We start from the raw sequence: 26,323 nt of genomic DNA on the forward strand, positions 1-26,323 counted from the left end.
AAATATGCATAATAGTTTAATTAGTCATTCCATATATAAATTATAACATCAGTTCAAATACTATGATTTACTAACATAATAATATCGGGGTTTGAGCAAAGGAAGTACAGATAACATTAAAAAGACATAATTACACATTGATTTCATTACTTGAAATACCATGTCAATAAATTATTCAAAATAGTTACTAAAAATAAATAAATAAAACATCGCATAAAAAGAAACTATTGTGCTTTTTTTTTTTTGGCATTTCGTCATCTATGTTCCAAAAAAAAACATTGATATACGATCATCTTTATTCAAGCTTCTTCTTTTATTGTAATACTGTTAAAGAAAATTGTTCTTGATATAAAAAAAAAAGAAGGAAGAGGATTATAAAAATGCAAGGTAGTCAAGGGGAAGGGGAAGTAAAAATAAAGTAAAAAAAAGAGTGATAGACAATAAACATAAAAAAAAAAGAGGAGACAAAAGAACTAACTAAAATTAAACTAGTTTAACAGCATCCACCAGCTTGCTTGGGTTGAACAGAAGCACCTTGACCAACCTTGACAGTCGATTTGGGTTGTTGTTGTTGCATCGTAGATCCCATTCTATCCTTGATTTGTTTGGCCATAGTCAAGAAAGCTTGTTCGACATTAGTAGCATCCTTGGCAGAGGTTTCCAACAATGGAATCTTCAATGAATCAGCCAATTCCTATTATATATATATATATATATATATATATATATATATTGATATTGATAAAAAAAATTAGTTCTATTCCTTCTCTACTACTATGATTTTTTTTTTTTTTTTTTTTACCTTGGCTTGTTCAGTATCCACCACCTTCTTATCCACCAAGTCACTCTTATTACCGACCAACAATTTGTTAACACCTTCAGCAGCATAGCGTTCGATTTCGCTTAGCCATTGTTTAACATTGTTGAATGAATCTTGATCAGTCACATCATAAACGACAATAATACCATGAGCACCTCTGTAATAAGACGAAGTGATAGTACGGAATCTTTCTTGACCAGCAGTGTCCCACTAAAATATAACATATTTAATAAACTATTGCTATAAAAAAAATAAATAGATTAAACTTACAATTTGTAATTTGACAGTCTTGCCTTCAAGTTCAATGGTTCTAATTTTCTATTTTCATAAAAAAAAAATAATAAATATAATAAAAAAAACAAGTATGAATATATACTTTATATTTGATAAAATGATAATCATACTTACAAAGTCAACACCAATAGTAGAAATATAACTTTCCGTATAGGTATCATCGGCAAAACGGAGCAAAAGACAAGATTTTCCAACACCAGAGTCACCGATAAGAAGAAGTTTAAAGAGATAGTCGCTACAGATGATAATATTAATAAAAAAAAAGGTTCAAAGAGTTAAACATCATCTCGTACTCATTTCTTTTAAAAACTAGTATTCAGTCCTTTTTCCTATTTTTCTTTCTAACTTTATAATTTAACTTACTATTCAGGATTCATCTTGTATAAAAAGTCAAAAAGAGAAAAAGGGGAATAATGGAAGAAGATGAGAGTGTGAGATAGAAAAAAAAAAAAGGGAGGAAAAGAAAAGAAAAAAAAAAATCCCCAAGACCAATGGACGACGAGTAAGCGGACATTCAATCATCGTCGTCATCAAACCTATTCACGTGGAGTGAAAGAGAAAGGCGTGCCTGACCATTATAGATATTTCATTCATACAATTCATTCATTCATTTATCAATCAAATCATTCTTGTTTTCATCAATATAATGATTGAAAAAGAAAAAAAAAAGAAAAAAGAAAAAGAAAAAAGCATATTACAAAAAAGGAAATGGGTAATAAAATAAAAAAAAAAACGGACACATTTTTTGATATATGTGTAAGTCATCATATATAAGTATAAATGTCCGCAAACCAGAATTTTATTTTTTTTTCTTTTCTTTTCTTTTCTTTTTTTTTTTTTTTTATAGATACTTTTATATACTATACCCTTTTACCGTTTTATCTCTTATTGATATATAATATATATATATATATTTATATATTACTGTATGGATATCAAGTCATATGATAACGAAAGAACCTCCAACGATAGTTATACCCGGAAAAAAGGCGGACTAAGTCTATCAATGACACCAACCCAACAGGATATTGATATTGTACGTTATAGTTGGGAACGTGTAATCGACCTTCAACATGATCAAGATAACACCTCAACTGTATCACCAGCACAAGCCTTTGGACTCGCTTTTTATGACGCCTTATTTGAACTGGATCCCGAAACTAGATCTCTTTTTGGTAGTAACGTACTTATTCAAGCCAAGATGCTCACTGGTGTGATTGGTTACATTACTCGAGCTCCCATGATAACTGCTATTGATAGTCAATCACCTACATCACCGCGAGTCAAGATGAATACTATTAGGGAAATCAATGCAAGAAAAAGGGAACAAGAACAACAAAGAAAAACAACAACTACAACAACGAAAGAAGAGGAAGTAGTAGTAGAAGAGGATATCGACCCTGAATGGTTGGCTATTCAATTACAGGAATTAGGGGCAAGACATCATTTTTATAACGTGAAACCAGAACAATTCCAATTGATCGGTCCAGCTATCGACATTGCTTTAAGGAAACGGTTACGGAATGAATATACCAAAGATATTGGCAAAGCATGGATTAAAACACACGCTTATGTGGCTCATCATATGACACAAGGTATCTTATCTGAACAACAACGGCAACAACAACTATTAGATAGGAAAAAGTCAACCTCATCAACTATATCATCATCCTTATTACAACGATCATCATCAACATCTTCCTCATCTTCTTCATCCAATTGTTGTATTCAGTAGTTTTTTTTTTTATATATCCTCATCATCATCCTTTATAGTACATTTTATTCATATATACTTCATCAAATAAAATTGTCTTTATTATTATTATTAATTATTATTATTATTATTATTATTATTGTTATTCTCATTGTCTATATATGATTGGACTATTATCAAAAATAAGGGGTTGTGATGGAAACGGATGAATCCCGAACTTCGATTCTTCTAAAAATCTGGTATTAAGGTTGTAAAAACTGAACCTTTTCTTTCTATTTATACGTAATCTACCCCTATTCTTGTGATTCCTCTTAATTACCTTTGATGATTTCAAAGTGCGTACATAGGGCCAAAACCAATTCATGCACATGAATACAACTTTTTTTTTTTTTTTTTTTTATATCTAGTATGGTGAAATAATTCCCAGTCGGACATTGATTAATAGTTAAACTTTTTTGCTTGTAGACCGCACTCTCTTCCCTTCTCTTTCATTATAAAATATACTTTTTATGGTCGCACCAATTTATACACCCACTAAACGAATTTATAGTTGTGATGATGATTTTTTCAAAGAAGGAAATATTGCTCTTAGAGCATATTGGTTAGAACGAGATGCAGCAGCCGATCTTGATATTGATATGATTCGACAAGAAGCAACTACATTAACAAAGTAAGTAATAACAACTACCTATTTTTACTCTTTACTAATAATAAGTATATTAGTGTTTTTAATTATCGACCCATATTTTGTGAATTACCTTCCTGTATCCATCGACATGGTGAACCTATTGCATTTCCCTCATTATCCGCCTATGAAGCTCATTATGAAGCTCAACATCGCAACACTTGTTCCATTTGTGGTTTACCTTTCCCAGGATCTCATTGGTTACAACTTCACCTCGATGAATGTCACAACGTTTTGAATCAAATCAGAAAAGACCGTGGGGAAAAGATTGTAAGGATATGACAAAAAGTCATTAATATATATATACTGACTATTTTGTTCACTTAATATAATTATTTAATAGTATGAATGTTATGTAGAATCATGCAACAAACAATTTAGTACACCCAAGATGCGACGCCTTCATTTGATTGACAAACATCATTATCCCAAATTCTTTCCATTTGATCTGGTGGTCACAGGTACTCTTAGTATTGCTGATCGTCAACAACGACGACAAAAGGGCAAATCAAGGAAGAATCCCAATCAACATCATACAACAAAAATCATTAAAGAAAGTGTCAAGGAAGCAGATAATATAGAAACCCATTCTCTATCATCAGATCCTATGGCTATGGATATCGATGCTCTTACAACCGGAATATCTCGAATCAATATACCCTCAAGTATCTCTTTTGGTCGCGGTAGGAAATCAGCTTGGACTCGATCAAGACAACAACATGATATTAACCATACTGGCAATGCTATCTCAAAAAACAATCCATCGATGTCAGATACTCAACCTGAAATATTCAAACCGAATCGAAGACAAAGACGACTGGCTGATGGAACGACAAGAACAACAATGGATATAGAATAGACCTTTATATATTATATTAGTGTTAATATTAGAATTAGTATTGATTGTACATATTTTTTTTTTTTTTTTTGGAATTGAAATAAACTTAATGAAAAAGTAATTGGATATAGATAATTATCAATAATACGAGAAATAGAGTAGAACTTCCTTTTTTACATGTCATCACACCCATCCATCGTTAGTTTACCATCACATCCATCCATCATCCACCAACAGCATCCATCATCCATCAACAGCATCCATCATCCATCAACAGCATCCATCATCCATCAATAGCATCCGTCGTCATCATCATCGTCAGTTATCAACATCATGTCAAAATCTTCCATCTAATCCCAAAATCACCAACGCAACCAGTGTCAATCAATTAAAAAAAAAAAAAAGCCAATGGTATAGATAAAAAGTAGACATTTCATATCTTCATCTCTAAGATGAATAAAAAAAAAAAAGAGATGTAAAAGAAGAGGATTTCTTTTTTTTTATTCTATTCTATTCTACACGAAAAAAAAAGGAGTTGGGATCTAATAGTCTATAGTATACGATTACGTTTGTCTTGCTTTTCGATGACTTGCACAATTTGACGCATGGCATTTTGATCACCAACACCACCGCGTTTATCCAACCAGAATCGACCAGGAGATGTCTCGGGATGATTTGCCAGATATTGCTTTGTACATGTCCATGTGAGTAGAGATCGTGTTGATGGTTTGAGATCTTGAAGTTGAACGGTAGTCAGTTTTGGCCGGGCAAAGAGATCCATGGTTTCCAATGTGATGGTTGTTTTGGGTGTAATGATGGAGGTTGTCGATGATTTGCTATCAGAACCATTGTTATCGATAATATTGACTCGATGTTTGTTGTTATCATGTAAATAGATGCTGCTAATAAAAGGTGATAATAAAAAATGAAGTGCTCCAGTGGAACAAGTACTGGCGGCTAATGCTGTAAAAAGATAGTTCAAAATAACATACCGCGCGGTAGATTCTAGTTAATATATTTATATATCATCAATAGAGTAAACACACGCACACACACATATATATATTTACACATGTATTTAACCCCTCGTTTTTCTTTCTTTCTTTCTGTTTCTTACCAGTTAAAAATAAATATTCATTGAGCCCTGTTGATTGAACTTAAAAATAAAAAAATAAAAGGTAGATCGGTTAATACTTAAAAACATTGTAAGTTATTATATTAATTTACCTGCTGGAGATTCCCAAAAGTACATGAGAGCTGGAGTGGATATAGAGGAGAGCTATAGGTGAATAAGAAAAATTAAGATCAATACTAAATAAAATATGAGAGAACTGAATAACTTACAGTCAAAGTCGAGATGGAAAACACTTTGGCCAGTTTTACCAAAAGAGCACTTGGAGTTGTGTAAATGAGTCGTTGTGAAGATGGTGCATTAGTTTGGATTGTTCGAGAAACAGCCATAGCCACTTTCATAGTAGACCGCATCGTACGTAGTTTGATTTGCCAATGGAAGGAAAGAGAAAAGAAAAATTATGTCGACCTTTTTTTTTTTTTTTTTTTTTTTGGTTCACCGATCGTACTTAACAATTTTGGAAACTTTGTTTTTGAGTGATCAAAGGTTGTTATAAAATACTATTGAAAAAAAGTCATCATATTTTATTTTGAGAAAAGAAATGTTTTATTAAAAGAATAAATAAAAAGATATATTAAATAGGATGTTTATTCAAATCATAATCATCAAAGGGGTTTGCCCTTCTACCACCCTGTTAGGTGAAGGATGGTAAACTGGCGTAAAAAGTTATGGTAATTCAATCATAGTAATAATAAAAAAAAATACGATTAAGTAAATCTTTGGTGTAGATTTCCTTTAAATAGAAAAATCGTGTCCCCGGTTGTAGTTCGGCCACCAGGCCGTGTTTTGCTTATTTTTTTTTTATTTATTTATTCATTTCTGTTCACAATCGATGTATGACGATGATAAATATGAAACCGTGGAAAACACATCGATCATCTGTCATGTCTGGAATTCATAGTCCCACCTTTTTCTCAACCATTAACAGTTAATCATTAGTAGCCAGTAACGAAGAGATTATCAACAATGAATCATCATAAATAAGCTTCTAATCACAGAGTCAAAAAAAAAAAAATAGTGCGTTTCACAACATCATATCCCCTCATCAATTACTATTGAGATGTCATCAGTTTCACTTAAAGCATTTTCGAATTCTTTATGAATCCGTAAGCAAATAATCAATGTTGTTAAGGTGAAAAGATTTGTAAAGATAATAGGTATTGAAAACCCGCTAACAGATCCAAAAGCAGTTATACTGTATAATCATATCATCAAAAAAAAAAGGACAAATCGAAATCAATTGGAAAGGGAAATAAATAAATAGACAATGTATTATTTTTCTCTATCTACAGATTTGTCACTACATAATCATCATTAATATCAGAATTTAGGATTCAAGATGGTTATCAATGTAACAAGACCATCCTATTCAAAGAAAAATGGAGTACAACGGGATTTCTCGTGCGGATTGAAGGAAGACAAAAATAGAAAGTTTAAGGAGAGAAGAATATGTATGTGTATTCAGTCGCCGAACATCATCAAACAAGAAGCATATTCATTTGAAAAAAAAACAACAAATAACAATATGCAAAAAACTAATATTTTTATGCAGAAATAAATGATGATGTTTTTTTTATTATTATTATTTATAAAAAGGGAAACAAATGATTGATGTTTTTTTTTAAAGAAAAAAAGAATAGATGGATAGTTTGTATGAGGTTTTTTTTTTTTCAGGGGGGGATGAATAAAAACACCGACGAAAATAGTATGAAGAATGATGAATGTGATAGGGGTGAAACGATCACATAACAAGACAACAAGCCCATTTACTTTTCAAAGGTGTAAATGGATCCTCTTTGACTGGTCCCCATAATGATGGTAATAAAGGATCAGGTGTAGTTTGACAATAATCGATCAATCTATCAAAATAATAATAATATAAATATATTTGTTTTTCTTTTTATTATTATTTATTTACTTCTGAGATGCTTCGCTCACTGGTAATCGAGGTAAATCTAATTGAGTCTTCAAGGTTTGATTATGAAGTAATAATCGTCGTAATTTTAGTTCAGCAAGTTCTTCTCTTGTATGCCTTCTTTGCATGATATGGGGTATATTGGGTAAAAGAAAAAAAAAAAAAAGAAAAAAAAAAAAGAAAAAAAAAAAAGAAAAAGCTTATAAAGATAAAAAAAGAAGGTGTTAGTATTTTTGGGCTACACAATAAGAGGGGCGATGACCTAAAAAACTTTAAAAGGGAAAGACGAATAATAATAATAAGAATAAGAATAAAAAAAAAAAAAGAATGGCTGCTTTTTTTTTTCTCTTTCTTTCCTTTCTTTTCTGTCCATTGGGTAATTCATCAAATCCATCATCAGGATAATTCAAGGATATGTTCATATCAAAAAAATAAAAAATAAAAAATAAATAATAATATCTTTTTTGTTTATTATCATGTACTTAAACTCCGTTCCTTGTAAACGTTATCCTAACAAATAACCATGGAATCGGATCTCTGTCATACCATCTTCCATACTATGCCTTTTCAAATATAAACCCATAAAGCAACTATTTTTCATTCTTTATTGTTCAACTATGATAATAAAATCTAATCTAATAAAAAAACTAACTAACTAGATTGTGTTCGTATCCGTTGTCGTTTCTTGCCTGATTTGGTTTCTACGGTTGCCAACCAAGATGGAAAAGGTGCTTCCCAATCTTGTTCCATTGTTGATTGTTTTCCTAATACCATTCGTTCCCATCCTTCAGGTACACCTTCTGCGCCTTTGCTATCTGCTTCATTGCTTGTATAAATTCCAAGTGATGGCGACCAGATATAGTTGTGTTTCAGACAATCGATGATCTTGGTATAAGAGATGGCGTTTGAATACGGTGTACTAGTCATTGGTTCGCGATATCGTGCTTCTTTTCCTGAAATAGGACATGGTAGTGGTTTAATGGTTCGTGGTGTTCGATCAGCCCATGAAGCTAATGATGGTATCCTATCCAGTCGATCCAATTCTCTATCCGTTAATCCTTCTGTATTGATATGTAGTAATTTGTTCTTAGTCATTTTATTTTGATCATCCATCATGTTGTTGGCTTCATTGTCATCATGTTGGAAAAACGTAATCAAATTCCTTGTTGCCAGATCACATTCTTCTACGTCGCGTCGATATTGGAATTCAAGTGCCACAGGATCCACAATATCCATTTGCGTTGTGTTGCCATCTTTATCATCCATAATCATCACAAGTTTCCGTCGTTTGGGTCGTTCTTCCTTATTACCTTCAGTAAAAGAGTGATATCGAATAAATGGTCCTTCAATACCGCGTTTCACTTTCACTTTTGCTTTAGCTTGTCTTTCTGCTTCCTTTTGCTGCCATTGTTCTAATGATGCCAGATTCTCGCCTTCAGTGATCGCTGCTTCTGCTAATAATTCTTCCTGAGTCAAACGATGCTCCTTCGGTCGTGATCGTTTGGGGAGTAACGCCTAATCATAAAAGTCCATATTTATCTTTCTTATTCTCTCCTTTTCCTTTTTTTTTTTTTTTTTAAAAAAAAAAAAGCTTTACCTTTTTAAACTCATTTTCTCGAAGTTGTTCTTCTATTTGCATTCGATTCAAAATAGTTTTCGTTCGAAGTGATTGTCGTCCACTAAAATCCGTAGACTGTTGTGTTTTAGTTTGTTGTTTCTTGCTAGGTCGTCCAACTTTCTTTATAATGCGATCATGGGCAGAAATGGTAGGTTTGGGTATCATAGTTTTGGTGGGTTTTTGAAGAAATTGTGGTTGTGGTCGTCGAGCCTAACAAAAAAAAAAAAAAGAAAAAAAAAGGTCAGTGAAAACTTTATATTCAGTTCACTTCTTCTTCTTCCTTACCTGTCGTTCTTCTTGTCGAATAAGTTTTTCTTCTTCTTGAGCCAATTGTTCTTGTTCTTCCTCTCCTTCAGATTCTTCAAGATCAAAGTCGGAATCTATTGTATCTACTACTTCTTCCTCTATTTAACAATACAAAAAAAAAAAAGAGTAAGTTAAGAGTTTTCATATTCCCAAACTTTATATACCTGTTTCCGAGAAAGCTTCATCTTCACTTTCGTCCAATTCGAATAATTCTTCCATATCAGCTTCTTGATCTAGTAGAGCCCGCATACTTATATGAGACAGAACAACAAGGAAAAAAAAAAAGCAAAAAGAATGAATAAGCTGTTGATCTTTTTTATCTATTTTTATTTTTCTTTGAATGTAAGCTTACCGACTACCAGCATTAGCTCTTTTTTCTCTTTGTTGAACGAACGACATGATATAGAGAAAAAGTATGATATCTATTTAAGAAAAAAGAGTGGGAAAAAAAAACAAAAAAGTTGGTTTGATTCCAGTAAAAAAAAAGAAAAGAAAAGAAAAGACACCAAGTTCGGTCTTCGAAATAGATCATTCAGTAATTTTAATGTAAATGAATAAAAATAAGATAATAAAAAGATAAATTAATTAAATGTATCTATACTGAAGGTACACCCATCGTTTGTGATAAACGTTCAAATGTCATTTTATGGTATCGAGGTAAACTTTGGACAAATCTATAACCAGTCTAATAAAAAAAAAATACCAACATTTATATTAATAAAAAACTTCAGATAAATCTATTCCCTTTTCTCTCTCTCTCTCTCTTTTTCTATATATCCTTACAGGATTCCTTTCTAATCGCTGGAATAGTTCTACAGTGAATTGTCTGACAATATTGGAAGAATGGAATAATCCTGTTGCAAGTGGTACTAGTCCGCCATGATATTGAGGTAAATGTGAAAGGAACTACAAAAAAAAAAAAAAAAAATAGAAATTATCAATAAAAGCAGAAATATATATATTTGGGATAATTCATATTTTACCTCAATGATCTGCCTTTCTGTAACGATATTGTTCAAAAAAGCTTCATAAATAGCAATCACTTCTTTGTCGGGTAAATTGCGTAAATACTTCAATTTTGTCAATTGACGATGGACATCTAAATTCTTCAAGCCTGATCCTTGTCTCCATAATTCAAAGTCCTGCAGAAAATAAAGATGAGGGTCAACGAATTCTTTCAATTCAATACCTAATGACTTACACGTTGTACATATTTGTAAGATAATGTTTGTCGCCAACCTTCAATTCGACTAGCATTGGCCGCCAATTCACGCTGTTTGGTGGCATCATCAGGGAAAACAGCCCCAGAACCCAACAATCCAGTAGGATCCGTTTCAGAATCAGGTGTCCAACTAATCTTGCTTTCTTGGTATACTTGCTCTTCATATAATGCTGCTAGTCGTACAAACCGTAGCACATAATCTTGGAACTTTGCCCGAATTGACGTTTCACCATAATGTGCTTGAATGGAACTGAGTACCTAAAGATTGCAAAAAAAAAAAAAAAAAAAAAAAAAAAAAAATGAGTACCATACAAATACGCTTACCAATTTTCCTCTACTTACATCTTGCATGAATTCTGTATCGAAATCACGTTCTTTACCATTTTTGTCATCCGTTTTCAATGAAGAAACTGAACTTCCACCAGATACTCTTCCAATAGATAATGATGCAAATCCATCTTCAAAATAGGCCAATGATTGTTTTCTACCAGGAGCACTGACTTGAATATCTTTACTAACTGTGATTTTACCCGTACTAATATTACATAAAACATCCCACCAAGCAGTATGTTCTTCATAAGTTGGATTAGTGACACCAGCAATAAATCCAGGACTATATATAAATAAATACATAAATTAGTAAATTGAATCTATTTCTTTTCCTAAATTTACCATTTCAATAAATCATCCACACTAGTCAGATTGGTGTAAGGAAATGCACGTTCGGTAAATCCTCGTAAGACAGTTCCACATCCACTTCCCAATGCACACGCAGCTAAAACATAATTTGCCACTTCCCCTGATGGATGACCATATCCCAAAAAGACTACCCGTTTTTGAGTCAATAAAGCGTTTAATAGGAGCAAGATCGGATGTGTAAAGGGCCCTTGAGAATCTAGGTGAGGATGGTGAGGATTAGGTGAACCAGGTTGTGCTTGATTCGGTGAGAACGTGGAAATTAATTTGATCAAAGAGAACTAAGAGAAGATATGAATAAATACAGAGGATAAAAAAAAAGATAAGGTCATAACTTACATCACCGACTTCTTCGTCATTCATTGTCAATGGTACACGAATAGGTAGCTTGATACCTTCATAATCAATTTTTGTTTCAAAAAAGTGTCGATCTTTTCCCAAGGCAGTCAGGACTTTTTGACCAGAAGTCAAATCAATAAATGTGCCACGTCGTAAAAGATGTTGTTGATCTACCGTATCGAAATCATCCCCTTGACTGATCATATCCGTGGTTGGTGTTACTGATATTGGAGATTGTACCTTTTCGAAATCATCATCAAACATTTCTTCAAACATTGATTTGTCATCACTTGCACGTAAAACTTGTCTTTCATGCCAATTCAAATTAGGCATTCTTGTCAGATCCATAGAGTTCACTGCTTCATATAAGGACACTAATATATCTTGAGAAGGTTTTTCAAAATATTTTTCCATAGCGAGTAATAATACTGGCTAAATAAATAAAGAGATATAGAAAAAGAGAGCAAGTGAGTATGATATAAAGAATGTGATCATATATGTGTACCTTGTAGATGTGAAGGAATTGATGTCGTGTACAAATCGCCATGGCCTTGACATGAGCACCTCTATCAATATATAAAATATTTTAGTATTCCAACTTTTATTTTTTTTTTTATCTATATTCATTAATACCTTCGAGCAGTAGCATCGTATTTTGTTCGTACTAAATTGAGAACATACAATAATGGATTATCATTTGTAGTTCGTACAACGTGTTCGTTGTCAGGATTAGGGATCATTTGATTCAGACAAAAGATAGTCCAATCTTCTGCACGTAAATGAGCACCGTCTGGTAACATGAGTTCTGATAATATACTATTGTTAAAATAAAATAAAATAAGTTTTATATCTTTACAAAATGAATAATAAAACTTACTGTTCATCCGTTCCAGTTTCATTAGGATATTGATAAGTAAGTGATGCACCTTTGTCAATATCAAATTCTGCCAGCAGAATATATTGCACATGTTGATGAGGTGACATGACAATAAAATAAAGTAGAAGAAAAAAAAGAATAAATAAATAAATAAATAATAATAATAAAATAATAAAATAATAAAATAAAGGAAACAAGGGGAAAATCAAAAAATGGTTCATTTTTGGGGAGGGATTTCTTCGGTGGTTGAATATTGAGTGGTTGTACGAAACTTACAAATTGAAAATCATTTGTTTTATTTCAATCTTTTTCCCCTTTTTCCTTTCTCTTATTATTAAACTGGAAGTACAAGCTAAAACTGAGAAAGGTAAAGCGTTTAATAAATAATTTTTGAAAAGAACATATGTATGATGACTAACTTTTTTATATAGATTGAACTCTTACGGATAATAGAAAATACATTTAGCAGTCGAACAAAACAACTCTATCAATAAACGCTTTATATGGTTTTTGTAAGTTATTTTAATATTCATGATAATGATAATGATAATATAATATATAAATACTAATGAATCATTTCAATAATATTCTACTACTGCTTTCACAGTTTTGCCACTAGACATGGTACTTCCAATTCGGTGTCCTCCCATCGTATGATAGATAACTTGAACCTTCTCGCAAATATACCTTTTTTCTAACAAGGTATACTATTCTTTTTTTTTTTTTTTTTTAGGGTTTATTTCTTATTTCTCATGACTTTTATTATTTATTTGTTTAATATCCGGAACCACATCGGGTTAGAGATGTCAAATACTGTCAATTAGGATTGGAATTGGTGGTGTATATATTGGCAATGTCAGAACTGTTATACATAATTTCCATCAATTATGGCCAAGACAAAGCGGATGATCACGCAAGATATGTTATTAAGCCGTGCAATTCCAGAACGATGAAGAACAAACCCTCATTTTTAACACTTCTCTCTGGCGTTGTACTTCTTTTGGTGACCAAGACATATGGGAAATATTAGGATTGACAATGACAAGCAAAAGGGAATATGGACGATAACCTTTAGCAAAATCAAGGAAGAAGAAAACTGATTGATATCAAGGGTGACCTACGGCATGATTCGAATCAAACACAGGCCTTTTTATTAATATGGGCAAGGTGGTACTTTGATGAAAATTTTGAAAACAAGGAAATAGTAAGATTTTTTTTTTGTAGTCTATATCACACCTTTTTCTTTTTTCTTTTTTTTTTTTTTTTTCCTTTTTTCACTTCAATCTCCTTCACCCTCTCTATCACTATCAATTTTTCTGTTACCCTTTTTGATCTTATTTTTATATGCTACTTTATTTTACATTACTTGAAAATCAATAAAATCTGTATTTTAAATCATACATAGAAACAAATGATTTTTTTTTTCACTATCGTTCATTCATCTTTGTCATTATTTTATAATGAAATGTTTTGTCATAGTTATTATTTCCTTTCTGTTTTAAATTATCATCAATCCCGAAGCTACTAGTTTATCTATGGATGCAAAAACCAATGTCAACAATATTGACAATATGAATGATACTTCTGCCTATGGTCTAAAATCTATAGACAGAAATGAGTGATATGATCATCGTACATCAATACAATCCTTTTCTTAGTGTTACAGTCTCCACTCGTTCCTTTTTTTTTTTTTTTTGAAATAGGAGATATTCATACGTGACATATAATTAATACAACTATTTTGTTAATATACTTGAATCTGATGTTGGTGGATATTGTATTCGATGTTGCAATCGTCGAAATGATTTTGTTCCATAGGAAAAAAAAAAAAAAACAAGTTACTGAAAAAAAGAAGTCAATCTACTGATCTTTCTTCAAAAAAATGAATAGGTAAACATGGATGTAAAAAAAAAATCGTTAATGGCCACTATGATTGATGGATGGATAGATGGATGGGTTTTTTCTTTGTTTTAGTTGATTCATCTATAAGATCTGGGTGGAAACAAAGATCTATATATATATATATGTATATATAATGAACATTCGCAATAGAAAGTGTAGAAATAAATGAATAAATAAATTAATAAAAAAGAAGTCATCCATCGAACCAAATGAAAAAATGAAATAAAGTTAGGCAGTGTTAATAAGGGTACCTAGGGATATCTTTTCACCATAATCGCTTTGATTGGATGAAAAAATCACCATAATTGTTTTGATTGGATGAAACATTATCATTTTTTTTTCTTAAAAAGAAAAAAGAAAACAAAGGATCTACTTGACAACTAGACAGGTGACATTGATATAAAAGGAAAGTACTATAAAAGGTTTATTTATTTTCTGAACCAACCTTACTTTCAATACCCAATACAACATCATATGATGACAGTAACTGATGATTTGTATTTGTCATACTTAGAAGAATACAAACTCCAGGAACATATAGACTCCAGGTTACCTAACCATCTATCATTTAAAGATAAGCTAAAAAAAAAAAAAAAAAAAAAAAAGAAAGGGAGGAGTAAAAAGTTGCGTGATTGTTTTATACAGAAAAGGGAAATTGGGGAAGACGGCCCTTGAAATATCGTGGTAAAGATAACGATGAATTTCTATGTATGGTTATTATTATACAAAAGAGTCATACTAGTCATTTCTATAAACAATATGACTGGATAATGAACTAATAGCCGATTAAAATAATATTGAGTATCAAAAGGTAAAAAAAAAAAAATATACCAACCAATTGGATATGACATCTTTTTCCGTGAGAAAAATGATGATACTTTCGATAGACTTTCTCTTTTAAAGGGTCTTCTCAAGATTTAATTTTCGCACGGGGGTGACGCAAATGAACCCTTTTTTATAGAAAAGAAAAAAAAAAAACAGAAAAATAGAAATGAATAAAGAATAAGGTGAAAAACCTATAGATTTTTCTTTTTCTGAATACCGATTTGTCTGGTGGTGTTTTGTATATAGAAAACCAATCAAATGAATGATGGGTGATGATAATATATGAGTTCTCGAGTATAGCTTGCCAATCGGGGTCTTAACCCGTTCGGGAAAATTTTTCTACTTGATGTAGGATAAATACTTTGAGCGCAAAACATTATTTTTTTTTTCTCTCTTTCTTTCATTTTTCCATACTTTTTTTTTTATTATTTTTCTTCCTTTTTTCTTCCTACATATATTTGTAGTTGTATTTCTTTATATACATGGATACTACTACAAATCAACAATACAACAACGATAACAATATGTTATCAACATCTATTGTGGACGAAAAGGCAAAAGATGGCAATAATGGATTATATCAAGGGTCTATTGTTGGATCTCACGAATATGAATCTCATGATGGTCAATTATTTGGTCCAGAACCTACTGCAGAAGATTGGGAAACATTACCACAAGTATCAGATCATATTCCAAAGGCTGCTTATTTGGTGATTTTGATTGAATTCTGTGAACGTTTTACTTATTATGGTTTAAGTGGTCCTTTCCAAAACTATGTACAATACCCTGATCCTCCTTTTTATCCAGCTGATCAACCTGGTGCTATTGGTAGAGGTCAACAAACTGCTACTGCTCTTACAACTTTCTTCCAATTCTTCTGTTATATTACTCCTATTCTTGGGTAAGTTGATTTTTCAATGATGGATGATGTAACTAACCAACTTTTTTTTTTTTTTATTATTCAATAGTGCCGTTATTGCTGATCAATTCTGGGGAAAATATAAAACAATTGTCGTGTTTGCTTGTATTTACTTTGTTGGTTTGATCATCCTTACTTGTACTGCTATTCCTGGCGCTATTGCTAGTGGTGCTGCCTTCCCTGGATTTGTTGTGGCTATCATCATCATTGGTCTCGGTACTGGTGGGATCAAAGCAAATGTCTCACCTCTTGTTGCTGAACAATATGTACAAAAGTCTCCCTTTATTAGAACAAACAAGAATGGCAAACGCGTCATTGTGACTCCTCAAGCAACTTACCAAAAAATTTTCAACATGTTTTACTGGGGTATCAATGTAGGTTCCTTGTCTGCTATTGCTACCACTGAACTCGAAAAACAAGTTGGTTTCTGGCCTGCCTATCTATTACCTACTTGTATGTTTATTCCTTGTATGGTTGTTGTACTCCTTGGTCGCAATCAATACATTCAAAATCCTCCTCGTGGTTCTGTCTTTGTGGAAGCTGGTCGTCTCTTCATGATGACTTTTAAAGTCAAAGGAAAAATGGAAGCATGTAAACCCTCAAATTTGATTCATACCCATCCTGAATTGGTTGCCAAAGCTACATGGGACGATATCTTCGTTGATGAATTGAAGCGTACATTACGTGCTTGTATTGTCTTTTGTTGGTTCCCTATCTATTGGTTATGCTATTCTCAAATGACGAACAATTTGGTTTCTATGGCTAGTAAGTCGCAAAAAAAATATATATATATATAATCAATCCTTTTTTTTTTTATTAAAAAACAAGATAAAAAATAATGATAACTAACCTTTTTTTTTTTTTTTTTTTGATGATTCTAGGTACAATGTGGACGGGACAGGTGCCTAATGATATTATGCAAAATATTGACCCACTCTGTCTAATCATCTTCATTCCTTTAATGGACCTGTAAGTCAATAATAATTTATATATGCACAAAAGAAGTAACCCAAATGACTGATTGTTTTTTTTTATCATTCTTTTAGATTCATTTATCCATTCCTTCGAAAGATTGGTTTACCTATGGGACCTATGGTTAGAATTACATGCGGTTTCTTCTTCGCTGCCGTTGCAATGGGTTACACTGCTGGTATTCAATCAATGGTTTATAATTCTCCTCCTAACTATGATCATCCTGATGGACCCAATGATATATCTGCTGCCTACATCATTCCTTCTTATGTGTTCATCGCTTTGTCTGAAATCTTTGCTTCCATCACTGGTTTGGAATATGCCTACAAGAAGGCTCCTCAATCAATGAAATCTATTGTTATGGCCCTCTTCTTATTCACAAATTGTATTGCTTCCCTTCTTGCTTTTGCCCTTGTGTCTGTTGCTGTTGATCCTAAATTGAAGTAAGTTTTACAAAAAAAAAAGGGGGGGATATTAGCTATGGGTGTATCCTTAATCTTTTACTTACCTTTTTTTTTTTTTTTTTTTTTTTTTAATAGGTGGATGTATACCGGTATTTCTATCACAGCTGGAATTTGTTGTGTTCTCTTTTACATCTGTCACCGCAAGAATGATGATGTTGATTCTGAAGAAGATGCCATTATTCGAACTGACACTGAAATGAAGGACTACAAAGGAAACGATCATGCTCAAGTCACTGCTGAATACGAAGCTTCCAAGGGTGCTGCCTAATCGATCATTTATTATCTCTTACTTTTTTTATTAGTTAGAAGCAGGGCTTCGACTATTATCATTTTTTTTTTTTTTTATTTTTTCCTTCACTTTTTTTTTTATCTTTTATTTTGCTTTTGTGTACTCGATGGTCTTGATTATACTATATGTATATATTGATACTCTCTTCTTCTCTATATCTCACCTTTTGATCACCCCCTCATAACTCTAGTGATTTATAGTTTAGACATTTAGAACTTTTTTTTGTACAATAAAAATACTTTGTAATATTTAATAGAAACTCTATCATTAATTAGTGGTAAGTAAAAGTTTTTTTTTTTTTTTTTTTTTTTTTTTTGGAAGATGGAGTATGATAGCTGATGACAACCGGATACATTTTTTCGTATGATCTGTGTTTGAATAAAGGTATAAACACTTATACTGAAGGAACATGAAGTGAAGAGGACGCTAGAACGAAATATAGATATGTACACTATGATTTATTTGATTTTTATAATAGTCAGAAAGAACTTGTTTATTTTTGGGATAAAAAAAAATATGACTAAACCAGTATCGTTTGTTAAGGATTTTTTTTTTTTGTTATTTGAGTGGATGATTGATTTATATATTTGATGGATAGTATTATTAAAATAATAATATCAATGATACTGAATTTGAAGAGTAGTGAGCACCAGTTCTTTTATATAAAAAAGAACAAAATAAATATAAGATGATTTGATACTTGATTCCAAATATAGATGTCTTGAGTATTTGATCACACTTGGTGATGATCAAATAAAATAATAATAGAATTGATTGTATAAGATAGATGTTGTTTAAATAAAATAAAGTTAAAACTTAAGATGATTATTTTCTTAAGAGTGGCCAAGATGATTTGATTCATAAAATAAATCTTTTATTTGTTTGTTAAAAAAAATATAAGTTAAGATTGACACTGTGAACTAAAAAAAAAATATTCAAGACTTATTTATACTAAAAATATTTTGAATGATTACTCATCAATCGTGTGTTAATGAAACCAGTTTTGATGATGGGAAAGAAAAACGGATGAAACTATGATAGCATATGTGTTAAATGTGGTGTGAAAGAAAAACGGATGAAACTGGAAATGTTGATAAAAAAAATAAAAACGGATGAAACTAGTTTATGTTAAGTGTGTTGGGAAAGAAAGACGGATGAAACTGGTATAACGGATGGCACGATCGTGAGTAAAATATAATAAAAAAATAAAAATAAGAATAAAATAAAAATAAAAATAAAGATAAAGATGAATGGTAGGATCATGTAAAAAAAAAAAAAAAAAAAAAGATTGAAGAAAAGACATTGGAAAAAAAAAAGGATTTCATATTCCGAGATTATAGCAATGTTCCATGGCTAACACGTTTTTTGCTTTTTGGTTTTTTTGGGGTTCAAGCAAGTCGACGTCGCTTTGTAATTTGCAAAGGTTGGAAATCATCATCATCGTCTGATTCGTCTGCTGTTAAGATTTTTTTGTACTTAACGAGGATGATTGTATTTCAGATTGGATGGATGATATTATTAAATTAATAATATCGAAGATGTTTGATATGTAGTGAGCACCAGTTCTTTTATATAAAAAAAACAAAACGTATTTTGATAAAAAGTAAAATAATCCAAATATGGAAATGGATTGATGTTTGTAATCACAGTGATCAGATAAAAAAAAATAAATAAATAAAGTTACCAAATGACTTGATGATTTGGTATATAAGTAAATGGAAATAATAATAATTTGAAGATTGTTAAAAATAATTAAAACTAATGGATGATTATTTCCAATAGAGTGGTCAATGAGATTTGTATTTGTTAATAGTATAATGCTAATTTTTATTTTATAAAATTGACAATGATTATTTTTATGTTAATGGGGGGATATTTATACTAATCGTTATTCATATATTTTTTTTAAAGAGCAGATTTTTATAAATTGATAAAACTGTGAGATTTGATAAAAATCGTGAGATTTATGGAAAAGTGTGAGATTTGATAAAATCGTGAGACTTATGAAAAGTGTGAGTTTTTATGATTTCTTCCTAACAGAGTCTTCCGATATGAGTGAGACAGACGAAGACGATTCAACCATTGTACGAGTAGCTTCAGAAGTAATAGGGGATGATTTGGATTTTCCGTTCGAGTATCTTGCTAATGTTGATTTCAGACCTTCATTCCATTGTTCATCGTTCAATTCGATATGATAGTGTTCATTGAGCAGTTGCTTGATTTTCGTCTTGGATTAATTCTGCTTTCTTATTAGCATATTCCATTGTACGTGGTCACTGAAAAAATAAAAAAAAATAGGAAGATAAAGACGATCAAGAGAGAAATTCCCACACTGTCTTTCTTTTAATAAAACGAGCCTTTTCCATACAAAAAAAAAAAAAAAAAGAAAGAAAAAAAAAAGAAAAAAAAGGAAGATAAAGACGAAGTGCGGCAACATGGATTTTTATGAGTAAACAATATGTGGAAGAGAGCGGAGCTATAAAAACATCGCATAAAACTGGCAAGCACTACCAGTTTTCAAAAATGAGTGCCCATATCGCTATCCCTAATTATATACGTTCAACCCTAAACTTCAAGTTTTGTCCTTTTATGTGGTTGCTAGTCAAAGAGCAAAATATAGACTTAGTGAATAGATAAAGCTGGATCATTTAAAACTAATGATTTGTACATTGGTTTATTATGTGTAAATATAATAGAATAAAATGAGAAGATGTTATACTAATAATAAAATTAAAATCTAATAAATAAATACCATCGATATGCCATACATCTTCAATTTCCAAAAGCGTTGTAAAAACCATGTTTGACCCAATCGATTTGACTAGTGACCAATTCTTCAGGAACAGGAATAGCGTCCTTTTCAAAGTCTTCAGATAAACGTTCCAAACCAACTGAGTCTTCATCATCTGGATCAGGGATCATTTGATGAAGCCGAATCACGTTCTTGATGTATTCATCGTCATCTTCTTGATATGATGTAGATGGAATGGTGATCGAAGACCGAAGCAGCTTTTGCAGTACCTTCTCAGATTTATTGATATCCGTTGTCAAGTTCGTAGTTGCAAGAGTCGTACTATTTGCTTTAAAGTGATGACCGATGACTGGTTGTTCGTTGAATACCGAGATATAAGGAAGACATTCAGAGAAAGAGACGTGCTTGTATTGACTGTAGTGTTGATCAAACTAATAAAGAAAAATCATATATTTAATCACATCCATTGTTTTCGTATCATCATCTTTACCTTATGGTGGAGAGCATCTGCCAATGTCTTAACAGATGGATCATGAGGGTGGAGAATACGCCAAGGATCACGACAATTTTCTGCACGACATGATTTGAGAACAAGTAACAAGGCATCCAAACGATTGAGAAGCTGTTCATCAATATGGTGATATTTGTTGATAGTTTCATAAGGATCGTTTTTGAGATCATAGAATTCATGTTCGCCAGTACACCAAACAGAATACATATCTAATTATACAACAAAAGTAAAAATAAAATAATAATAATGATAATAAGAAGATATAAAATTAATAAAATAATAGCTATATACTGAATATGTTAACTTACAGTTGTAGTCCTTGGAGATGACACGGAGGGTTTTGTAGGTGTTAGGACCTTCCGCTTTGACTTCTGGATAGAATCTATAAGAATAAAAAAAAAATAATCGTTATTTCTCTCTTTTCACTTTGTTGAATGTTGATATTTTGTTGGAAGCTTACTCTGGCATAGCATCTTGCATCCAAAATTCGACAGCAAAGGATTCCTTGGCAACAGTCTTGGGATGCTTTTGAAGATCGTGTGTCAAAGGGATAACGCCACCATCCACCCAGTCTGGAACATGTTGACTGCCTTTTGCAAGGGCAAGGAAGGTAGGAGCAAGATCATGGTGAGCACTGACAATATCACTGACTTTGCCTTTTGGAATACCAGGACCACGAACGATAAAGGGAACACTATAAGAAAAAGTGACGTTAATACAAATGAACAGATCCCAATTACATCCTACTTCATCTTCAGTAATCGAAAATGATGAATAACATATATTTTTTAAACTTACTTGATATCTTCCTCAATGTTACCGCATTTACCGGGATACGCACGATGTTGACCAAGATGATAACTAGAGGAAAAAAAAAAAAAAGAAAAAATGAATCAATATAGTTTTATTAGGTAAAAAAAATATTACTTCTTCTTCTTCTCCAACTTACCCATTATCTGCAGAATAGATCACATAAGTGTTGTCCAGTTTGCCTTGATGTTGAAGTTCATCAAATAATGTACCAATCATTTCATCTACTGCTTGTAGCGCACGTAAACGATTGCGGTGGATTTCATCAAATTGATCAACCAAAGTATTATTGAGATGAGAAAGTCCTTTCCAAAAGGAAGCAGTCTTGGTTTGCTTTTTAGGATTGAAATTGGGTGTACGGGCAACTAATATATAATGATAATAAAAACAAGTTGACGATGAGAACTGGAATTTTATGTATATTCATTTCTACTTTACTTTTGACATCTTTGAAAAGATGAGCATGACGAGCAGCAGGAACAGGAGGTTCAGTTTTCATAACACCATTTTGAAAGGAGAATTGACCGTGAGGAGCCATAGGAGCCACCCAAAGGAAGAATGGTTTGTCAGAATTACGTTGGTTCTTCAGAGCTTGGAGAGCTTTAGCATGGATAACATCAGTTTGGTAAGCATTCTTGTAGAAGACTGGAGATTCACCATCTTTTGAAAAAACAGGTTTGTTATAAACATAAGTGTAAGGATCAACTAGTTGATCTTTTTGATAAAAAAAAAAAAAGAAAAAGAAAGGAATTAAAAAAAAAATCAGTCCAACAAGAAAAAAAAAATGCGGAGATTGAAGGCTTGCATTATGTACCTTGATAATCAAAGCCTTTTGGAGTAGGATTGTTGTAATTATTAACACTATATTCATTCATTAACTTGCCAATGTAATTTGTATGATAACCAGCCTATAATAAATATATATATATATAACATAAGTATAATAGAAAAGAAAAATAATTTTATCTTACTTCCTGTAACCAAATTGGTAAAGTAGATTCACCTAATCCAAGCTTATTAAAACGACTATAACCTCCATATGGAGGACTTACATCTATATTCTAAAATGATCAGTTTTTTTTTCTTTCTTATTCTTGCATATGTATGTATCATCTATATGTATATGCAATGTATGCATATATATATATATATATATTACCAGTGATGCTATGAATTAAAAAAAAAAAAAAACAATATCAGACCTCTTGTATGATCAATAATGATTTTCCTAACTTACTTTGTGTTGTGAGCATATTGACCTCGAAGTAAGCTGACGCGACTTGGGCAACATATAGCAATAGTAGCATAATGATTACGATGGAGAGTACCTTGCTTCACAAGATGTTTTTGCAAATTAGGCATGTAATCAATGGAATTCAACCTAGCATCTTGATCATCTGTAAAAATAAAAAGGATATTTGGTTTTCCATCATTAGCAGCAGCTGATTCATGAACTAAGGACAATGTATGGAGTAAAAACAAAGCTGCAGATCCTAATAGAGAAAGTTTCATTATTATTATCTTGTATAGCGAGGAGATTTTTTTTTATAAAAAAAAATTTTTTTCTTATATTTATGACCACTTACTTTTATACCTTTTTAATATTTGTATATGGGTGTGACTAAGAAAATGAAGGATGTCGCCATCGCATTGATCTTTTACGTCAAATTACTACAGTGTTATCTAACTTTATTACCAGATGTGGAAATTGTAACCTTAATTTTTAGTCATGATCAGTGTCACTTTTGTTATACAGTGTTTTCAAAGTTTTTTGTCGTGTCAACAAGAAAATGCTTTTCGTGATGTTATAAAATAAAATATCGTACTTTCCCAAAATCAATGTCGCATTATCTCTTTTTCAGATATCGCTCTAGAGATGTCGGTAGAGTACATTAAAAACACACAACACATTGATGATAACTTGTTTATTAATAATAAAAGACACAAAAGAAAAGTAACATAAGCTTTTCATATTTTTAGCAGCTTTGGGTGTTGTCCATTCTTTTTTAGGTATCAATTGATTGATGATTCATGATGGATGATATGTGATAACGGATGATTGTATATTGGATGATTACAGGATGGATGATATGTGATAATGGATGATTATATGTTGGATGATTGTATGATTGTATGTTGGATGATTGTATGATTGTATGATGGATGATGAAACATTGTCGTCAATCACTGTACAAATTTCTGATAAAATACAAAATACTTCATTCTAGTTACCTTCTGACAGAACAGCATTTTCTTTTTCTTTTCTTTTTTTCTTTGAAAGTGCCAAAACAATCTTTTATCAGTCAACATAATAAATCAATATAATAATAATGATGATCACCTATGGAAATTAAAAAATGGCAATAATAAGTATCCTGTGCACAATCATACTATCATTTAAAATAGAACACTAAAAAAAAGAAATCTAGTCATCAAACTAAAACACGGCAAAAACAAGTCAGTACCATGTATCACTTAGTACATAAATATTGTAATAATAGAATTTAATGTAGAACATCTATGTAATTAACTTTATTATTAAGAGAGAAATGTTGCTAACACTAAAAAAAAAGAAAAAAAATGATGAAGTAGATACTAAAAATAATAAAGTAGATACTAAAAAGGACAATGATAAATTAAATACAATAGAAAGAAAGAAATGTTGTTAGTACTAAAAAAAATGATGATGAATTAGATAGAATATAAAGATAGAAATGTTGCTAATACTTAAAAAAGATGATAAAACTTGCTTACATCTTGTCTCATCATTTTATCCACTAAAATTAGCTCATAATTGCAGGGATGATTCATTTTCTTATAAAAGGATCTCTTTGATTTAACTTTTTTTTTTATTTCTGTCTATCTCTTTCTTTACAAGTATTCTTTAATGGTTTAATCACCGTTGGTTCAATCACTCTTTTTTTTTCTGTCTATCTTTAATGGTTTAATCACCGTTGGTTCAATCACTCTTTTTTTTTCTGTCTATCTTTAATGGTTTAATCACCGTTGTTTCAATCACTCTTTTTTTTTGCCTATCTTTTTTTTTTTTACAAGTATTCTTTAATGGTTTAAGCACCGTTGGTTCAATTAATATAACAACTTAACAATTTAACAAATTCCGGGATGGTTATCGCCATCCTACTTTCGCTACGGCGATCTCGTTACACTTAAATGGTAAGCTAGTGAAATATTTTTATCTGGATAAGTATTACTCATTTTTTTTTTTTTTTTTATATATGTTAACTTGGTGAACTCAATTGGTTGATTTCCTTTTTTTTTTTTTTTTTTTTTTTTTTGATTACTCTTTTTTTCATGATATCTATTTTCTTATATTCTCTATTTGATTATGCGACTACACTTTTTTTTCTTCCCCGTCATTTATTTTCTATCCTTACGATATTTTATTTCCTATTTTTGCGTCATCTTATTCTTTGAATTCCGTCATTTTTTATTGAATAAAGTGTATTGACATATTAAAAAAAAGTTAATCAAAAGATCCCCCCAGTAACGATAGAATCTATCATCATAATAGTAGAAAACAAGCAAAGGAATGAAAAAGACAAAGTGTATTTTTTTTTATTTTGATTGTATATATAAAAAGTATTTCTACAGGATGGATTGGATGATTTTGTGGCAAGTAAAAAAAAAAAAAAAAGAGATCGGATGTGTAAAAAGGATGACTATGAATACATAAAACAATATAAAGATCTAGTTTTTGGATGGTTTCTTGGCTATAGTTTTCAAAAAAAAAAAAAGTAAATGAGTATCATATCATTTATCATCTATCTATTATCCATTCACTTTTTTTTTTTTCTTTTTACTTACTTCCATATTTTGATCGACTAGTGGTGCGAGTAGCAACACCTTGAAGATCAAGTGCACCACGAACAAGGTGATAACGTACACCAGGAAGATCAGGTACACGACCACCACGAACAAGGACAACAGAGTGTTCTTGCAAGTTATGACCTTCACCAGGAATATAAGCTGTTACCACACGACCATTCGTTAACTTGACACGAGCCACCTTTCGAACAGCAGAATTGGGTTTTTTAGGTTTTGTTGTATAGACTTTGTTACATACACCTTTGCGTTGATAACAGTTTTCTAAAGCAGGTGTTTTGCTAAGCTTAGGTTTGGTTTTACGACATTTTCGAATAACTTGATTGAGAGTAGCCATACCAGATGTTTGTTGTTGATAGAGTGGTGAAAATGTAGTTGGTTTCAGTTGAGAAAGAATACGACTAGACATATGTGATTGTTGTAAAAGTGGTCGAGTTATTGTCCAAGTAGGTCGTAAAGTATTTGTCAACAAAGATCTTAAGCCTAACATTGTGTATTGTGTTGTTTTTGGAAAAAGGAAAAAAAAAAAAAAGATAACTGAAGAAAAAAGGGAGAGGGAAGGAGTATTTGTTATTTTTTC

The 26,323-nt window shown here is 31.4% G+C and overlaps 10 protein-coding genes across 10 annotated transcripts; 3 read left to right on the top strand and 7 right to left on the bottom strand.

The window, feature by feature from the left end:
• Nucleotides 1-229: 229 nt before the first annotated feature.
• On the bottom strand, nt 230-1,577 carry BX664DRAFT_282080 (GTP-binding protein ypt1). The gene is made up of 5 exons (XM_051541548.1): nt 1,478-1,577; nt 1,229-1,349; nt 1,091-1,138; nt 803-1,030; nt 230-694 (listed from the first exon to the last, which is right to left on the bottom strand). Exons 1-5 carry the CDS (start codon nt 1,489-1,491, stop codon nt 494-496), a joined length of 612 nt encoding a protein of 203 aa, XP_051398947.1. The 5' UTR covers nt 1,492-1,577; the 3' UTR covers nt 230-493.
• Nucleotides 1,578-1,974: 397 nt separating this feature from the next.
• BX664DRAFT_335429 (uncharacterized protein) lies at nt 1,975-2,939 on the top strand. Its single transcript, XM_051545901.1, has one exon. The coding sequence runs from the start codon at nt 2,043-2,045 to the stop codon at nt 2,847-2,849; it is 807 nt and encodes a 268-aa protein (XP_051398948.1). The 5' UTR covers nt 1,975-2,042; the 3' UTR covers nt 2,850-2,939.
• Nucleotides 2,940-3,207: 268 nt separating this feature from the next.
• Nucleotides 3,208-4,440, top strand: BX664DRAFT_335431 (uncharacterized protein). The gene is made up of 3 exons (XM_051545902.1): nt 3,208-3,498; nt 3,552-3,783; nt 3,857-4,440. Exons 1-3 carry the CDS (start codon nt 3,338-3,340, stop codon nt 4,370-4,372), a joined length of 909 nt encoding a protein of 302 aa, XP_051398949.1. The 5' UTR covers nt 3,208-3,337; the 3' UTR covers nt 4,373-4,440.
• Nucleotides 4,441-4,818: 378 nt separating this feature from the next.
• Nucleotides 4,819-5,915, bottom strand: BX664DRAFT_335437 (uncharacterized protein). The gene is made up of 3 exons (XM_051545903.1): nt 5,579-5,915; nt 5,469-5,507; nt 4,819-5,356 (listed from the first exon to the last, which is right to left on the bottom strand). The coding sequence occupies exons 1-3, from the start codon at nt 5,601-5,603 to the stop codon at nt 4,902-4,904; spliced, it is 519 nt and encodes a 172-aa protein (XP_051398950.1). The 5' UTR covers nt 5,604-5,915; the 3' UTR covers nt 4,819-4,901.
• A 1,109-nt stretch (nt 5,916-7,024) lies between these two features.
• BX664DRAFT_335441 (heterotrimeric G-protein gamma subunit (G-gamma, Gpg)) lies at nt 7,025-7,559 on the bottom strand. The gene is made up of 2 exons (XM_051545905.1): nt 7,402-7,559; nt 7,025-7,342 (listed from the first exon to the last, which is right to left on the bottom strand). The coding sequence occupies exons 1-2, from the start codon at nt 7,524-7,526 to the stop codon at nt 7,225-7,227; spliced, it is 243 nt and encodes an 80-aa protein (XP_051398951.1). The 5' UTR covers nt 7,527-7,559; the 3' UTR covers nt 7,025-7,224.
• Nucleotides 7,560-7,728: 169 nt separating this feature from the next.
• On the bottom strand, nt 7,729-9,799 carry BX664DRAFT_359833 (YL1 nuclear protein-domain-containing protein). Its single transcript, XM_051548113.1, has 5 exons — nt 9,675-9,799; nt 9,487-9,572; nt 9,302-9,420; nt 8,996-9,226; nt 7,729-8,913 (listed from the first exon to the last, which is right to left on the bottom strand). The coding sequence occupies exons 1-5, from the start codon at nt 9,719-9,721 to the stop codon at nt 8,050-8,052; spliced, it is 1,347 nt and encodes a 448-aa protein (XP_051398952.1). The 5' UTR covers nt 9,722-9,799; the 3' UTR covers nt 7,729-8,049.
• A 19-nt stretch (nt 9,800-9,818) lies between these two features.
• BX664DRAFT_335445 (docking domain of Afi1 for Arf3 in vesicle trafficking-domain-containing protein) lies at nt 9,819-12,613 on the bottom strand. Its single transcript, XM_051545906.1, has 9 exons — nt 12,457-12,613; nt 12,213-12,395; nt 12,085-12,145; nt 11,580-12,011; nt 11,217-11,521; nt 10,887-11,157; nt 10,524-10,802; nt 10,306-10,464; nt 9,819-10,228 (listed from the first exon to the last, which is right to left on the bottom strand). The coding sequence occupies exons 1-9, from the start codon at nt 12,561-12,563 to the stop codon at nt 10,037-10,039; spliced, it is 1,989 nt and encodes a 662-aa protein (XP_051398953.1). The 5' UTR covers nt 12,564-12,613; the 3' UTR covers nt 9,819-10,036.
• Nucleotides 12,614-15,707: 3,094 nt separating this feature from the next.
• Nucleotides 15,708-17,846, top strand: BX664DRAFT_298820 (POT family-domain-containing protein; the record flags this gene model as incomplete). The annotated part of the gene is made up of 5 exons (XM_051542285.1): nt 15,708-16,084; nt 16,152-16,867; nt 16,984-17,071; nt 17,149-17,517; nt 17,614-17,846. The coding sequence occupies 5 exons, from the start codon at nt 15,708-15,710 to the stop codon at nt 17,804-17,806; spliced, it is 1,743 nt and encodes a 580-aa protein (XP_051398954.1). The 3' UTR covers nt 17,807-17,846.
• Nucleotides 17,847-20,468: 2,622 nt separating this feature from the next.
• BX664DRAFT_298824 (alkaline-phosphatase-like protein) lies at nt 20,469-23,412 on the bottom strand (the record flags this gene model as incomplete). The annotated part of the gene is made up of 11 exons (XM_051542286.1): nt 20,469-21,010; nt 21,070-21,299; nt 21,399-21,472; nt 21,551-21,784; nt 21,889-21,951; nt 22,040-22,265; nt 22,339-22,614; nt 22,715-22,808; nt 22,872-22,954; nt 23,060-23,067; nt 23,138-23,412. The coding sequence occupies 11 exons, from the start codon at nt 23,410-23,412 to the stop codon at nt 20,600-20,602; spliced, it is 1,974 nt and encodes a 657-aa protein (XP_051398955.1). The 3' UTR covers nt 20,469-20,599.
• Nucleotides 23,413-25,451: 2,039 nt separating this feature from the next.
• Nucleotides 25,452-26,254, bottom strand: BX664DRAFT_359836 (ribosomal protein S12/S23-domain-containing protein). Its single transcript, XM_051548114.1, has 2 exons — nt 25,726-26,254; nt 25,452-25,631 (listed from the first exon to the last, which is right to left on the bottom strand). The coding sequence occupies exons 1-2, from the start codon at nt 26,231-26,233 to the stop codon at nt 25,609-25,611; spliced, it is 531 nt and encodes a 176-aa protein (XP_051398956.1). The 5' UTR covers nt 26,234-26,254; the 3' UTR covers nt 25,452-25,608.
• Between the last annotated feature and the right edge of the window lie 69 nt (nt 26,255-26,323).

The sequence above is a fragment of the Halteromyces radiatus genome, assembly GCF_025201355.1.
Source record: "Halteromyces radiatus strain CBS 162.75 chromosome Unknown BX664scaffold_5, whole genome shotgun sequence".
NCBI classification, from domain to species: domain Eukaryota; kingdom Fungi; phylum Mucoromycota; class Mucoromycetes; order Mucorales; family Cunninghamellaceae; genus Halteromyces; species Halteromyces radiatus.

What these genes read in the sequence shown, in the direction of transcription:
- BX664DRAFT_282080 (XM_051541548.1), bottom strand. An exon ending in AGACTGTCAAATTACAAATT is followed by an intron (nt 1,031 to 1,090) that starts GTAAGTTTAATC and finishes GTTATATTTTAG; the next exon opens with TGGGACACTGCTGGTCAAGA. An exon ending in TGGATACTGAACAAGCCAAG is followed by an intron (nt 695 to 802) that starts GTAAAAAAAAAA and finishes TATATATAATAG; the next exon opens with GAATTGGCTGATTCATTGAA.
- BX664DRAFT_335429 (XM_051545901.1), top strand. Translation starts at nt 2,043, where the DNA reads ATGGATATCAAGTCATATGATAACGAAAGAACCTCCAACGATAGTTAT.
- BX664DRAFT_335431 (XM_051545902.1), top strand. Translation starts at nt 3,338, where the DNA reads ATGGTCGCACCAATTTATACACCCACTAAACGAATTTATAGTTGTGAT. An exon ending in GAAGCAACTACATTAACAAA is followed by an intron (nt 3,499 to 3,551) that starts GTAAGTAATAAC and finishes TAAGTATATTAG; the next exon opens with TGTTTTTAATTATCGACCCA. An exon ending in AAGACCGTGGGGAAAAGATT is followed by an intron (nt 3,784 to 3,856) that starts GTAAGGATATGA and finishes ATTATTTAATAG; the next exon opens with TATGAATGTTATGTAGAATC.
- BX664DRAFT_335437 (XM_051545903.1), bottom strand. Translation starts at nt 5,603, where the DNA reads ATGTACTTTTGGGAATCTCCAGCAG. An exon ending in CTTTTGGGAATCTCCAGCAG is followed by an intron (nt 5,508 to 5,578) that starts GTAAATTAATAT and finishes TTTATTTTTAAG; the next exon opens with TTCAATCAACAGGGCTCAAT. An exon ending in TGAATATTTATTTTTAACTG is followed by an intron (nt 5,357 to 5,468) that starts GTAAGAAACAGA and finishes TATATTAACTAG; the next exon opens with AATCTACCGCGCGGTATGTT.
- BX664DRAFT_335441 (XM_051545905.1), bottom strand. Translation starts at nt 7,526, where the DNA reads ATGCAAAGAAGGCATACAAGAGAAGAACTTGCTGAACTAAAATTACGA. An exon ending in GTGAGCGAAGCATCTCAGAA is followed by an intron (nt 7,343 to 7,401) that starts GTAAATAAATAA and finishes TTATTTTGATAG; the next exon opens with ATTGATCGATTATTGTCAAA.
- BX664DRAFT_359833 (XM_051548113.1), bottom strand. Translation starts at nt 9,721, where the DNA reads ATGTCGTTCGTTCAACAAAGAGAAAAAAGAGCTAATGCTGGTAGTCG. An exon ending in TGAAGCTTTCTCGGAAACAG is followed by an intron (nt 9,421 to 9,486) that starts GTATATAAAGTT and finishes ATTGTTAAATAG; the next exon opens with AGGAAGAAGTAGTAGATACA. An exon ending in TTCGACAAGAAGAACGACAG is followed by an intron (nt 9,227 to 9,301) that starts GTAAGGAAGAAG and finishes TTTTTTTGTTAG; the next exon opens with GCTCGACGACCACAACCACA.
- BX664DRAFT_335445 (XM_051545906.1), bottom strand. Translation starts at nt 12,563, where the DNA reads ATGTCACCTCATCAACATGTGCAATATATTCTGCTGGCAGAATTTGAT. An exon ending in AATTCCTTCACATCTACAAG is followed by an intron (nt 12,012 to 12,084) that starts GTACACATATAT and finishes TTATTTATTTAG; the next exon opens with CCAGTATTATTACTCGCTAT. An exon ending in CAGAAAGGCAGATCATTGAG is followed by an intron (nt 10,229 to 10,305) that starts GTAAAATATGAA and finishes TTTTTTTTGTAG; the next exon opens with TTCCTTTCACATTTACCTCA.
- BX664DRAFT_359836 (XM_051548114.1), bottom strand. Translation starts at nt 26,233, where the DNA reads ATGTTAGGCTTAAGATCTTTGTTGACAAATACTTTACGACCTACTTGG. An exon ending in TAGTCGATCAAAATATGGAA is followed by an intron (nt 25,632 to 25,725) that starts GTAAGTAAAAAG and finishes TGAAAACTATAG; the next exon opens with CCAAGAAACCATCCAAAAAC.